This window comes from Schistocerca gregaria, chromosome 7, assembly GCF_023897955.1.
Source record: "Schistocerca gregaria isolate iqSchGreg1 chromosome 7, iqSchGreg1.2, whole genome shotgun sequence".
In the NCBI taxonomy this organism is placed as follows: Eukaryota; Metazoa; Arthropoda; class Insecta; order Orthoptera; family Acrididae; genus Schistocerca; species Schistocerca gregaria.
In genome coordinates, this window is record NC_064926.1 from 328537120 (window position 1) to 328550825 (window position 13706).

At 38.2% G+C, this 13706-nt stretch overlaps 1 protein-coding gene across 4 annotated transcripts in view; it reads left to right on the forward strand.

Moving 5' to 3' along the window:
• Positions 1-13706, forward strand: part of LOC126281172 (unconventional myosin-IXAa-like) — a 312562-nt gene that overhangs the window by 255713 nt on the left and 43143 nt on the right. For all 4 annotated transcript variants that reach the window (XM_049979854.1, XM_049979856.1, XM_049979857.1 and 1 more), the window contains one exon: positions 4073-4355. In XM_049979854.1, the coding sequence (XP_049835811.1) occupies positions 4073-4355 (283 nt within the window). The remainder of the gene's footprint in view (positions 1-4072; positions 4356-13706) is intronic.

Below are 13706 nucleotides of genomic sequence, written 5' to 3' on the forward strand. Positions count from 1 at the left end.
AGAGGAATGTCAGTATACGTATTGCCAAATGCATTGAGGTTGACAGACATTTTGACCATTTATTGCATTAATGTGGTATTTTATTTACAGGTAATCACACAGTAACATTGTGTGTTCTCAGAAATGATCAGTTCACATAGGTACATGTGTCACATTGGAACAACCAAAATAAAATGTTCAAATGTACCTACATTTTGTATTTTAATTTTAAAAACCTACCTGTTACCAATTGTGTGTCTAAAATTGTGAGCCATATGCTTGTGACTATTACAGCGCCATCTATCACAAAGTGAAAAAAGTGGTCCAACTAAAACATTCACATTTCTTTACGTACTACATGAATATGTATAAAAAATGGGGGTTCCTATTTTTTTAAAAAAAGCAGTTGATATCCATTTGACCTATGGCAGCGCCACCTAGTGGGCAAACCATAGCGCCGTCTGGTTTCCCCCTTCAAGATAGACAAGTTTCGTTCTTTGTAGTGTTTTTGTTTGATGCTTATTTCGTGAGATATTTGGCCCAGTCACAGTCAATGGACCACCCTGTATAACAGTATTAGAGTATCGATTAAATTTTACTGTGAACAATGCTTCAACATGAAGTATTGAGTTTGAATTGTGCTCTATACAGTCTTAAGAATGAGCTTGCAATGCTCCACTTATTCTTAACCGTGATATTGGGTGGCGCAGTAAATTCTGATCAGGACCAAATACTTCCTTTATTCAGTCTTGCTCACATTATTGTTTTGGCACGTTTGCCAACCTCTTCTGATTAAACTTCGTTTCTTTGAGTGCTGCAGTTACTGCTGGATGTTCAGAGCACAAGTCCAAAAGCCAGTTATCAAAATAAATATGATACTTGTGTCAAACAAAGTATCGTGTCAAAATATCCACGGGTGTACTGCCGGTCTATAGTGTCCAACGGGCACTATAGACCGGCAGTACACCCGTGGATATTTTGATTATCAAATACGCCAGGAGAAACTCAAGAATCACAAAGTATCGTGTGTTGTGCTCTTTTATATAATAATTGTTTGTTACAAACCTATTTTGTCATTTGGAACATCACAATAACAGTAGAACTACAATTATTTGATTTAGTTCGAACCCATTCGGTTAATCAGAAATTTGGATAATTGCATGTTTTTCAAAAAAAGGGCCGATGTATCTTAATTACAGTAATTATGTACTGTATGTACAGTACTGTATGTTGAAAATGGGAGAAAAAATATTTTTAAAGAAAAACAGTTTTAGTGAATTGAAATGAAAATGCAACAGCTTTACATAAATGGTACGTAGCGAACTGTTGAGTACAGGTGCTGAAAGTCATTCCTGCTGAACATCTTGCTCAAAGTAAGCTGTTTGACTGTCTTCGTCGGTTTTTGGGCAGCCAAATCATGCCTCCACTTGACAGTGGGAAGTTGCATGTTGTCACACTTGGGCTGATGCTCGTCCACTCTAACGCAGTTTCAAGGCCAGCAAACACTTCACTAGCTGATTGTCCTGTGTCTGCTTCAAGTTTGACATTAAGGTCATCTTCTTGCTTGACACTTTCTTCTTGACACTTTCAATAAGTTCGCCATTTAGAATTTGAAACCCCATGGTCTGACAAATCATACACCATCTATTATGCTCTAACTTAAGCACTAACTTCTGAACATCCAGGAAGTTTCAAAGAATGTCTCTTAATTCCTCAAGTGACATGTCATCCTCATCATCTCCTGTCTCTTCCAATTCCTTTCCTTGAGCTTCTTTTTGCTTTTTCTCCTTTTCCTTCTCTTCTTCAGTTGATACGCCTTTCAGCGTCAGCTGCACGTTTAAATGTGACTAACCAAGCTCTGAGCTTCCGCCACCATGTAAGCGCAATCTTTCAAATTTTTTCTTTTTTTCTTTTTTGTGGGTACTCAAGACACCTCCTTCATTTTTGCTCTCTACCCAAAGTTTCCTTAAATTTTGTTTCTGTAATGGTGTTTCATGTATTCGATAACAGACTGGTCCCGTGGTTGCAATAAGCTTGTAACATTTGATGGCAGAAAGAGTTATGTAAACTGGCCATCCCCTCTTTCTAGTAATTCTGCAGTGAGATGAGTTGGTGCATTATCAACAATCAAAAGCACTTTACTGTCTCCTTTTCCAAGAGATTTTTGTTGCTTTTTAACTTCATGGATGAAAATTTCATTGTACCACTTTGTATACAATGCTGCAGTCATCCGAGCCTTGGGTTGGTTTTTATAAAAGAGAGGGAGTTTTTTCGCATTTTGAAATGCTCTTGGGCTTTTGACTTCACTATCAACCGAAGGTTTTTTTTATGGCTTCCCGTAGAGTTCACACAGGTAAGTACCGTAACACATTCTTTTCTGACTCTATGTCCTGTAGCACTACAGTCCATTTTAGATGCTAAATTGGTTCTAGGTAGAGCTTTTCAAATGAGTGGTTTATGACCATTGTACAAAAACTCAGGTTGGTAGGAGTCTTCTACAGCTTTAAATTTTTCAGTAGAATCTTCTGCAGCTTTGGAGTCAGCTGTTAACTTCTTGTGACTTATATCTAATTCACGGACACCAGGCCTGCACTTAAAATTTCTTAAAGAATTGGATCTGAAATTGGGTTTCCCGTACAATGTTGTTGCAAAAACAACTGGAGAACAGCGTCTTCTAAATTTTTGTTTGTTTTTCTTGAAAACTTCCATCTTTGTTTCCAAGCATAACGCAAAGTTTAAAAGTGTAGGTTTGCTCCTTTAAGGGCTGAAATTGTTGCTTGACCAACACCGTACATCTCACTCAACTGTTTACCTGTAACTCCTTTATCTGATTGCTCTGTAATTTTTAATTTGTATGCTAATGATAACACAACAATTTTTCTTCCGGAAGGCATTATGAATGACTAAAGGCTCTCACAATCAAAACAACGCACACAGTCAGCATGTCCACAACACACAGACTGTGACTACTAGTTATCACCTGGCAACGGTGGCTCGTCATCCCAGTAATGTTCATGCTGCACTTACACTAGCTTCATGGAGGGAAGGACAATAGTGCACGTAGCCAGAGTTTGGATAACTGGAGTTGAACAGTTCATTGGAAAAGACGAAGTCTACAAATAGTCTGTCTTATTTAACAGATTCCAATTGAGTGAATGTCACCGTGGTGTCATAAGCATTGTACGGCCACTGCTACTTTATTGCTCTCACGTTTCTTCCTAGACAATGACTGTTGTGTGTGATGATTGTAAACACAGGTTGACAATTTACGGTAACTGAATCACATCAGTGTTTGTCTCACACTGTTGTGATAGCAGCAAGGAACATATATAAAAGCATATGTCCACTTCTGGACATATCATGGCATTATGCTTCTACAAAGAAGATACCACATCTACTAAACCAGCACAGAGCTTCAGATGATGACAAATTAATTTGTCAAAACCAGTAAATCATAATAAAAAATATATTTGCAACTGATGACGGAACTTTATTCTGGAAAATATATACGAAACCAGTAAAGCATAATAAAAATCATATTTACAACTGACGACTAAACTTTGTTCTGGAAAATGTACACTACATTTGGTGAAAATTACAGCTATGAATGAAATAGTAAATGTAACTTCCTGTGTAATTAATGTTGAAGAAAAAAAATGAGCTAAAAAATCAATTTGGATGTGTATATTAACAAATCTATTAACTTCCTTTTTTTCATTTATCAAACTGGGTACCTTTGTCTCTCCATTCTGAAATAAACAATGAATATTTTAGAATAATTAAACATGTAATTGGAATTGTGCCTACAAAAGGCAAGGAAATATTAAATTTTCTCATTTATGTAATTAGTATTTTTGACATGATATTTAAAAAAATGTGTTTCCTAAAATTTTTTTTTTTGCATTTATCGAGTTTTGAAAAAGGTGCTCAGTTCTGACCTTGCTTTATATCCTGACCAGACTATGGAGCAGAATTCTAATGTATTATGAGCATTCTTATTTTTCGTAAAAAAAAAAAAGTATTCTGTATATATCAAGGAGTTCCATACTGTAGATGCCCATGTTTTTAAAAAAAAATTTTTCATTTGTTTCAGATAATGCAAACTGTCTGTAACCAAGAAAATACTAAGGAGGATTTTCCAGTGACAATGGGAGTAAATGCATTCAGAGGATTTATGAATGAGTTTATGAATCTGAATCATCTTGAAGAAAAGCCTAGCAAAGCTAAGAGGAAAAAAGAAAAGAAGCGAAAGATGGAAGATCCAATAATTTATGCAGGACATTGTTTTCTTTTAACAATTATCAATATTCCAACAGCTTGTGAAATATGCACATCATTTTTCATGTGGCCAATTGAACGTGGCCTTGTTTGTCAAAGTAAGTTGGATAAAAAGTAACACTTTTATGTACCTTCTCCTTACACTTGAATCCAAGGCAGATAACTATATTTTCAACCCTTTAAAGATTCCACAAGTCAGTATACTTGATAATTTTGTAGATGAAATTTCGTGGGTGTAATATATCCATATGGACAACCAGCTGAATGGAAACAGTCTGGTGTTTCAAAAGCACAAGAACCACAATAGTGTATAATTAGACACAATTACTGGTCCTGAGAACCAAAGACATAGAAGATGTCTGCTATAGAAATATGGGTAAATCATATTACCTTTTTTCTTTGCCTTTGGTTCTCACGGGTAATCTCACGCATTATTATAGAAATTAATTTGGTTCTCAGGAACACAATGTGTAGTTAGCCAGCATCTAAGGTAATTCCTAAACATAAAATAGCTTCTTTTGGACGCTTTTGTATGGTGAAATTTTCTTAGTTTGCTCTCAGTATTTGTCTTCTAGCAGACAGGCTAAATCTATATAACTTTCGGTTATATACGTAATTTGTGTGTGTTCATATCTTTCTGGAATTTATTTTGAAGAAGTCTTTTGGTTAGAATGCTCTCCTTTTAACCTACCTTCTTGCCATTCGCTAGTAGTTTTTATGTTCACATTATTTTCTTCATTTCATATGCTTTTGTAGACCACATTATGCCACTTGTTAAGTTAGTCAATCTACTTAGTAGATGTGGAGAAATTCTTGATTCCAAGCATATTGACCAATTTTGGCACCTCTTCATGTAACCTCAGATCGTTCACTTGGTAGTTGGAAATGTATGATATTTGAAAGCTGATCTTTGTAATTTGTTCCAGCTCCACCTATTTCGAGTAAGATGTGGTGGTGGGGATTTCTTCTTTTTCACATCTAACTCACTTTCATTCTTACTTTCTAAAATTGAGACGTTGTTTTTGAGTTCACATTCAGTGTGAAAACTCAATTTTTTGAGAACAACAAAGAGGTGAAATATTTGTGTATCAGTTACATATTGCATGCACCCCATATTTTTTCATTTAAATCTTAGAAATACAGGGTGTATCAAAAAGAATCATCTGATTTGGCATGTCTATATTTCTGAAACGAATAAACATACGATGTGTGTTCAAAAAGTAAGGTGACTTTATATTTTTATGAAAAAATATTTATTTATTCATCAATATTCATGTTGTCCCCTTCAAAGTAATCCCCCTCAGATACAATACACTTGTGCCAAAGCTTCTTCCAGTCCTCGAAGCACTTCTCACAAGCACTTCTTGGTACAACCTTGAGTACTTCCAGCGATGCAGTTGTTGAAAATCTTTGCCCTTTCATAGATCTCTTCAGTTTTGGGAACAGGAAAAAGTCCCAGGGGGCCAAATCCAGTAAACATGGTGGCTGAGGCATGATTGTTGTGCTGTTTTGACCAAAAAAATCTCTCACAAACATTGATGTACGAACAGGTGGATTGTCATGATGCAAAAGCCCTGAACTGTTTTTCCACAATTCCAGACATTTTTTTTTGCATATTGCTCTTCGCAAATGGCGCATAACATCAAGGTAATACTCCTTGTTGACCATACGGCCTTGAGGTAAAAATTCACAATGCGCTATGTCAGGGTAATTGGAAAAAAATAGTGAGAAAAATTTCAACATTTGATTGAACTTAGCGTGCTTTTTTCGTTCTTGGCTCTCCGGGTGCTTCCATTGGGACGATTGGGCTTTGGTTTTGAACTCATAACCATAAACCCATGTTTTGTCACCAGTTATGACCCTTTTGAGCACATCAGGATCATCATTGACGTCGCTCAAGAGCTCCTGTGTGCCACTCGTGCGATGGTTCTTCTGATCAAGATTAAGAAGTTTTGTAACAGACTTCGCTGACACACGTCTCGTGCACAAATCATCTGAAAAAAATTGTATGACACAAACCGAGTGATATGCCAACATCCTCAGCAACTTCTCTATGGTAATTCAACGATTTTCCAAAACAATTTTCTTCACAGCTTTGACGTTATCATCTGTTGTTTATGTGTTGGGGCGTCCAGAGAGAGGTTCGTCATTGGCATCTTCTCAGCCATCTTGCAAGAGCTTGAACTAACTGTAAACTTTTTTTTTTACTTAGAGAAGACTCACCATACGCCACTTCAAAATTTCAAGTGTTTTAGAGCACTCGATTCCATTTTTCACACAAAAGTTGATGCAAATTCTTTGCTCCATTTTTTTTATAATAATCGAAAATCACTGAGCGCATTACATCACATCTAACCTTTCTATCTGTCAGAAGCAAATTAAGTATGCTGTACACTTGAAACTGTGGGCGTATGTTCGGGAAATGAGTACCAACATAACAAAGAAAAAGATCGATAATCGAATGTATGCTTCCTGCTCAATTTGAAGACACCTTACTTTTTTAATAGCTCTTGTATACAATTAAGTTTGTTTTTTGTTGAATGGGAAACTCAGAAAGTTTTTTTCATAGGTCTTCAGTGTGCCCCCTTGAGATGCACGGTGTATGTCAATGCAGTATTCAGATTGTTCCCACACTGCAGCGAGCATGTCTCGAGTTACAGCTTCCACAGCTGTGTTATGTGATGTCTCAGTTCGTTCATTATTGTTGGTAATGAAGGCACGTAAACAGAGTCTTTTATAAACCACCACGAGAAATGATCACATAGTCAGGTCCAGGGACCTTGGAGGCCAGTAATGTAAGGCTGAATCATTTGGTCCAGTGCAACCAATCAATCATTTGTTAATTCTTTGATTTAAAAATTCCCACACTTCTAGAAGCCAGTGTGGCGGTGCCCCATCCTGCTGGTAAATGAAGTCATTCAAATTAGTCTCCAAATGTGGGAAAAGGAAGTTCGCAGGGATATCGAGATATGTGCTTCCTGTAACAGTGTTCTCCGCAGAGAAAAATTTACCATACACTTTTTCCTGTGAAAATGCGCAAAATAAATTAAATTTTGGAGAGTCTCTCTCATGATGTACAACTTCATGTGGTTGATCGTACCCCACATTCCCACATTATGACGGCTCACCTGTCCATTTATGTGGAAAGTTGCTGTGTCACTAAACACTCCATCTTGGCGAGAACAAAATTACAGAATTCCACATGTTGTTGTTTGTCACTTTAACAAAGAGCTTGCAGTAGCTGAATTTAGTATGGTTTCATGTGTAAATGTCGATACAAGACATGGCAGACGGACATGGAGGGCATGTTGAGCTGCATGGCAAACAGGTTTCTGTGGACTCCTGGTGAAACTATGGCAGATGCATTCAGTGTGTGTGTTGGACACTTGGGGACAGCATGGCAATTTGCCTTAACAAAAACAACCAGTTTCTTGGAATTGTTTGTGCCATTGTCTAATGCTCTGTGCTGTGGGAGGATCCACACCATACGTACTACAAAAGTCACGGTGAACAATTATTACTGACCGACACTGCACAAAACATAGACCACAAAACATTTTCTATTGCCCTGACACCATTTTTACTAGTAATGAAGTGGGTGCACACTGCTACCACCTACAAGGGGAGGCCGCGGCATTTGTTACTGCAATCTTCATACACTCGTAGTACTCCATTAGGACATCAAAATGTGTAAGCAATAGTGCATAATTCTCAAGAGTTACTGAGAAAAACGCAAGATAATTTCGGTCATCAAATATAAACTTGTGTGGCCATTTTTACCATGAAGTGGCTGTAGCCGAGTCGTTAGTGTTCAAGCCCCATAATCGCTGGATCGAGCCCCGTTTTTCTCCCCAACACAGTCATATTCTTTACTCTTTATATTGGAATTGATATAATGGGAAAAATACGTATAATCGGATGAACTTTTATTAAATTATCAATGTTATTAGGCAGTATACACATTTTTATCATCACAAATAATATAATATTCATAACTATCGACTAGTAGATGCATAAAGTGATACTGAAAATGTATGCTTGTCCGAGATTTGAGGATTCCCTTATACCTGGAAGGAGCCCAAAACTACTTGTTACCTGCAAGTTTTGACCTGCATAGACGGCTTTCGAAAGATGTACAGTTTATTGTCGCTTTCAACACTGAATAAATGCTATGTTTCTTTTGAGGTTTTCCATGGAAAAACAACATTTTTAAAAACCTCTTTTTCAGCCGATAATTTGAAAGCAAACCATGCATAATGCAGCATTTCCTTAAATATTGGCACTGATAATTGATCATGCTGTAGTGAGTATATTTTAATGGTGCCTTCACGAGAAGCAATTTCTTGTTCTCTTTCAATTAAATAAGAACATTTTTGAAGACGCTTAGTAAAATTTTAGAGTTTCTTGTAGAAATAAACAGCACATGGTTGGGAAACTGGCATGCATTTCGGAGGTACGACTTTAACCGTACATGTTCCAAGTCCTTTGTCAACGGTGAAAATTATGTCGTACAAACCATGATTCATTTGATCCCCCCAATAATCTATTATTAATAAGAATTTTTCTTTCTTCATGTAGGGAAGCATGACGCTAGATAAAAATGAGCAATATAATTGCGTGGTAAGTTTCCTGCATTTCGAACTAATTACAATGGTCAATGGTGTTCTGAACCATTGGTCCAAACTTCCCCATGGCCTCTCGCTAACAAAGAAACACGAGCGTCAGTAATTCGCCATGCAAATTTATCGCTTATTATGCCTTGTACGAGTGTGTCACCTTATTCATATTGCGCCTTCTGACAAACGCGGTCTTAGAATTTTTTTTCAGCAAGAGTTCTGTTGTTTGGCAACCCGTCTGGTGTGGTGCTGTAGTTTGAAGATGAGGTCCTCCGATTGGAATTGGAGTGCAGCAGCCAAAGCCCACTGCTGTAGGTTTCTGGTTGCTACCTGAAAAGTAAAATCAGTAGTTTAATTTTATTAATATAATTATTTCTTCGAATGAGGTTGTTGACGATTTAGAAAATTAGATGTAGAGTGATAAAAATGAACACTTACTTGCTGATAATTTTGGCGAGACTCCACGAAACAGTCATAAGTCCACGAATCGATTAGCAAATATTTATCAGTCGTTGATCCTCCAGATTTTATGTTTTCTTCCCATCCCTTCAATTTGTCTTTTCTTATCAAACTTCTGGACCCTTTTATCTGGAGGGTTTGGAGACTCCATTTTGCGAGTTCTGTCGCCAGTTGAACAACTTTTATTTTGGTCTCCAATGTAACATAATCACCTTTTGACGCCTTTTCCGTTAGCTCATAATCTTCATTGTCGGACGAATTTTCTTCAACTTCACGGAATTGATCTTCTTCATCTACTTCATCAAAATGAATATTTTTTTCTCCTAAAGTTTCCATGGTAGCGCGATACAGTTCTTCTCCAATCACCATTGCATCTGCAGAAATCATTGCTGATGCTTCTGTATCGACGGCGTCTGCTTCTTGAAGAAGACTATCACAATATATGAACGCATCTTTCAACCGAAGTTTCGCAACTGCACTATGGATTGAATGTTCATGAAATTCCTCGTCTGCAGTTCTCGACGCTTTTATGAACAATTTGCACATACATTATTTCATCCTGCTACATAAGCAAGGTCTCACTACTATACGAGTTAACTGTCAAATGATACCAATTTTATCCCTGTTCCAGTCTGGCAGTCCCCTCATTCTTTGAAAGCCGTCTGTGCCAGTCAAAACTTGCAGGTAACAAGTAGTTTCGGGCTCGTTCCAGGTATAAGGGATTTCTCAGATCACGGACAAGTAAACATTTTCAGTATCACTTTATGCCTTTGGTCATTTACTAGTCAATAGTTATGAATATTATATTATTTGTGATAATAAAAATTTGTATACTGCCAAATAACATTGTAAATTAAACAAAGGTTCATCTGATTACACGTATTTTTTCCCATTATATCAATTGTAATGTAAATGGTAAAGAATATGACAAAAAACGGACGAACGGAATTCGATTCAGCGATTATGGGGCCTGAACGCTAACCACTTGACTGCCACTACTTCATGGTAAAAATGGTCACGCACAGGTATGTATATTTGACGACTGAAATTATCTTGTGATTTTCTCAATAACGCTTGAGAAGTACGCGCTAATGCTTAAACATTTTTTGTTCCTAATGGAGTACTACAAGTGTACAAAGTTTGCAGTAAATCCACATTCCAAATGTTGTGGCCTCCCCTTGTTAGTGGGAACCATGCGAAACTCGAGAGTTTCTTTCCAACAGTACAGTGTTCACGCATGCATCTCAAATAACTTAATAGTTACGATTTTTTAAACATCGGATTTTTTAAAAAAAAATTTATACACTGTATTTTCATAGCTATTGAAAATTCGCTATTGCAGATTTTCAGAAGTATCTGTATGGGCTGAGGAGAAAGTATTTAATACTTTTTAGTTCAGTTTTAAAATGTGGTGTGTTAAAAATTCATTTTTATGTAAATAATTTTTTTCTTTAACTTTTTTTCAAGAACATGTCAGCAATTTTACCCACTATCTTGCCATTCTTAAATAAAAAATACTGTAGCCTGTGCTTAACATCAAACTGAAGAATGATCAAATATCTTCACAAATAACTGATGCAGGAAGTAATAAAATTGTATACCTCAAGTAAAACGGGAAACATTTCAGAAGTTGGTTCAAAACTACTCCTTTTTTCCCGGCACACTTCTCATTGAATATGTAGAGTGCTTCTACAGCTTTCTGCAGCAAACTTCTCATTAAACACAAAGAGAGAAAGTTGCCTTAGTGTTTAGACCTTTCCTGCTTAAGTGCTATCAGTATTATTGAGCATCCTTAGCTTTGAATGTTATGAGTAACAGTTGTGTAGACAGTTGAAGCATTTGAGTGTGATCACCAGTGACTGTTTCCAATGTATCGTGAAACTTCATTTTCACATTTCTGTAATTAACATTTTCCTATTGTTTGCAACAATGTTTTATCGGTTCAGTCCTATCATCTGTGTTCATGCTTTTGCATCATCATAAGTACAAATGTCTCACCATTTATGATTAAAGGAGATGTAATGATGCTAGCAAGGCATTATCTTTCAAGTAGTGTTTCTGTACCATACTTTTAATGGTTTGGTGACAAGAGAAACAGTGCAGAACTGGATTGTGCATGTTCCTTTTCTGTCATTACAATTGACTAACTTGAAACACAGTCGATCCTCGTCTCTGGATACATGCCTGCGTCAATCTCGACGACTTCTTCTTCGAAGAAATAATGCTAATTAGAGGGATTAAATAAAGACACTCTCTCTCTCTCTCTCTCTCTCTCTCTCTCTCTCTCTCTCTCTCTCTCTCTGCACCTCTGCTCTTGAAATAACTAGGCACTCCCATAATACTTTCAGTCAGTTCTAGTGTATTTCCATTTCCACAAGTCTCACTTAAGTATACAAATACTTGCAATTCAATTACGTCTTTAACTGTCAGATACAATTAAGTATATTTAAAATGTGGCGAGTTTAATAACCACCAGAAATTCAAAGACTGTTCTTGCTTCTAGCAAGTCTAACACCTGAAGTAAAAGTCTCTATTCAAATCATATTTCATTTCCAGAATGAGATTTTCACTCTGCAGTGGAGTGTGCGCTGATATGAAACTTCCTGGCAGATTAAAACTGTGTACTGGACTGAGACTCAACCTCGGGACCTTTGCCTTTCACGGACAAGTGCTCTACCAACTGAGCTACCCAAGCACGACTCACGCCCCGTCCTCACAGCTTTACTTCTGCAAGTACCTCATCTCGTACTTTCCAAACTTCACAGAAGCTCTCCTGCGGGGAGAACTAGCACTCCTGGAAGAAAGGATATTGCGAAGACATGGCTTAGCCACAGCCTGGGGGATGTTTCCAGAACTTCGCTGCAGAGTGAAAATCTCATTCTTCCAGGAGTACTAGTTCTGCAAGGTTCGCAGGAGAGCTTCTGCGAAGTTTGGAAAGTAGGAAACGAGGTACTGGCAGAAGTAAAGCTGTGAGGACGGGTCGTGAGTTGTGCTTGGGTAGCTCAGTTGGTAGAGCACTTGCCCGCGAAAGGCAAAGTTTCCGAGTTCGAGTCTTGGTCCGACACACTGTTTTAATTTGCCAGGAAATTTCATATTTCATTTGTTCATAACAATTACAATGCTCCTTGTATGTCACGTACAGCTTCTATGGCGTGAGCGACAAACACTTGTCTGCACTGATCGGCCGCCACAATTGCAGTATTCTCCTAATACACTTCCTTCCTGGACACAAAAATTGGTGGCATGGTAGACACAGCTCCACTCTCCCACACTTATACATAAAATATCAAGTGTTCGAGACGGTTGAAGACTCCAAAATTCTCGGGGCACTACATGCTCACTTCTCCACTATGTCTGAACCTCAGCAGTATTCTCAAACTTCCAGTATCACTTAATTACTTGCTTCAGGACTTCAAAGCTCAGATGTATGTCAGTCATGTTGAAGTAGCTTCCATGTCACTAACTGGATTGGGTAGTGAGAGCCACAATTCTGCTACCACGTCTTCAAGAAACATAACGTTACTTTCAGCCAGAAATTGAACCTTGTAGAACAACAAATAAATATTCTGTGACAATTCAAAGTATATGTACTTTTTTTTTAATGGACCCCGTATTGCATTATGCCTCTCTGTATCTGCATGCGCTCACTCACACACACACACACACACACACACACACACACACACACACACACAGGGAAACATTCCACGTGGGAAAAATATATCTAAAAACAAAGATGATGTGACTTACCAAACGAAAGCGCTGGCAGGTTGATAGACACACAAACAAACACACAAAATTCAAGTTTTCGCAACCAACGGTTGCTTCATCAGGAAAGAGGGAAGGAGAGGGAAAGATGAAAGGATGTGGGTTTTAACGGAGAGGGTAAGGAGTCATTCCAATCCCAGGAGCGGAAAGACTTACCTTAGGGGGAAAAAGGACAGGTATACACTCCCACACGCGCACACACACGCGCACCCACACGCGCACCCACATGCGCGCACACACACACACGCACCCACACACACACACACACGCACCCACACACACACGCACCCACACACACACGCACCCACACACACACGCACCCACCCACACACACACACACACGCACCCACCCACACACACACACGCACACACACACGCACCCACACACACACACACGCACCCACACACACACACACGCACCCACACACCCACACACCCACACACACACACATGCACCCACACACACACACACACGCACCCACACACACACACACGCACACACACACACACACACACACACACACACACACACACACACACACACACACACCCATCCGCACATCTAACTTCATGATGATGTTCATAGAACTTTTCGTTGTTGGACCT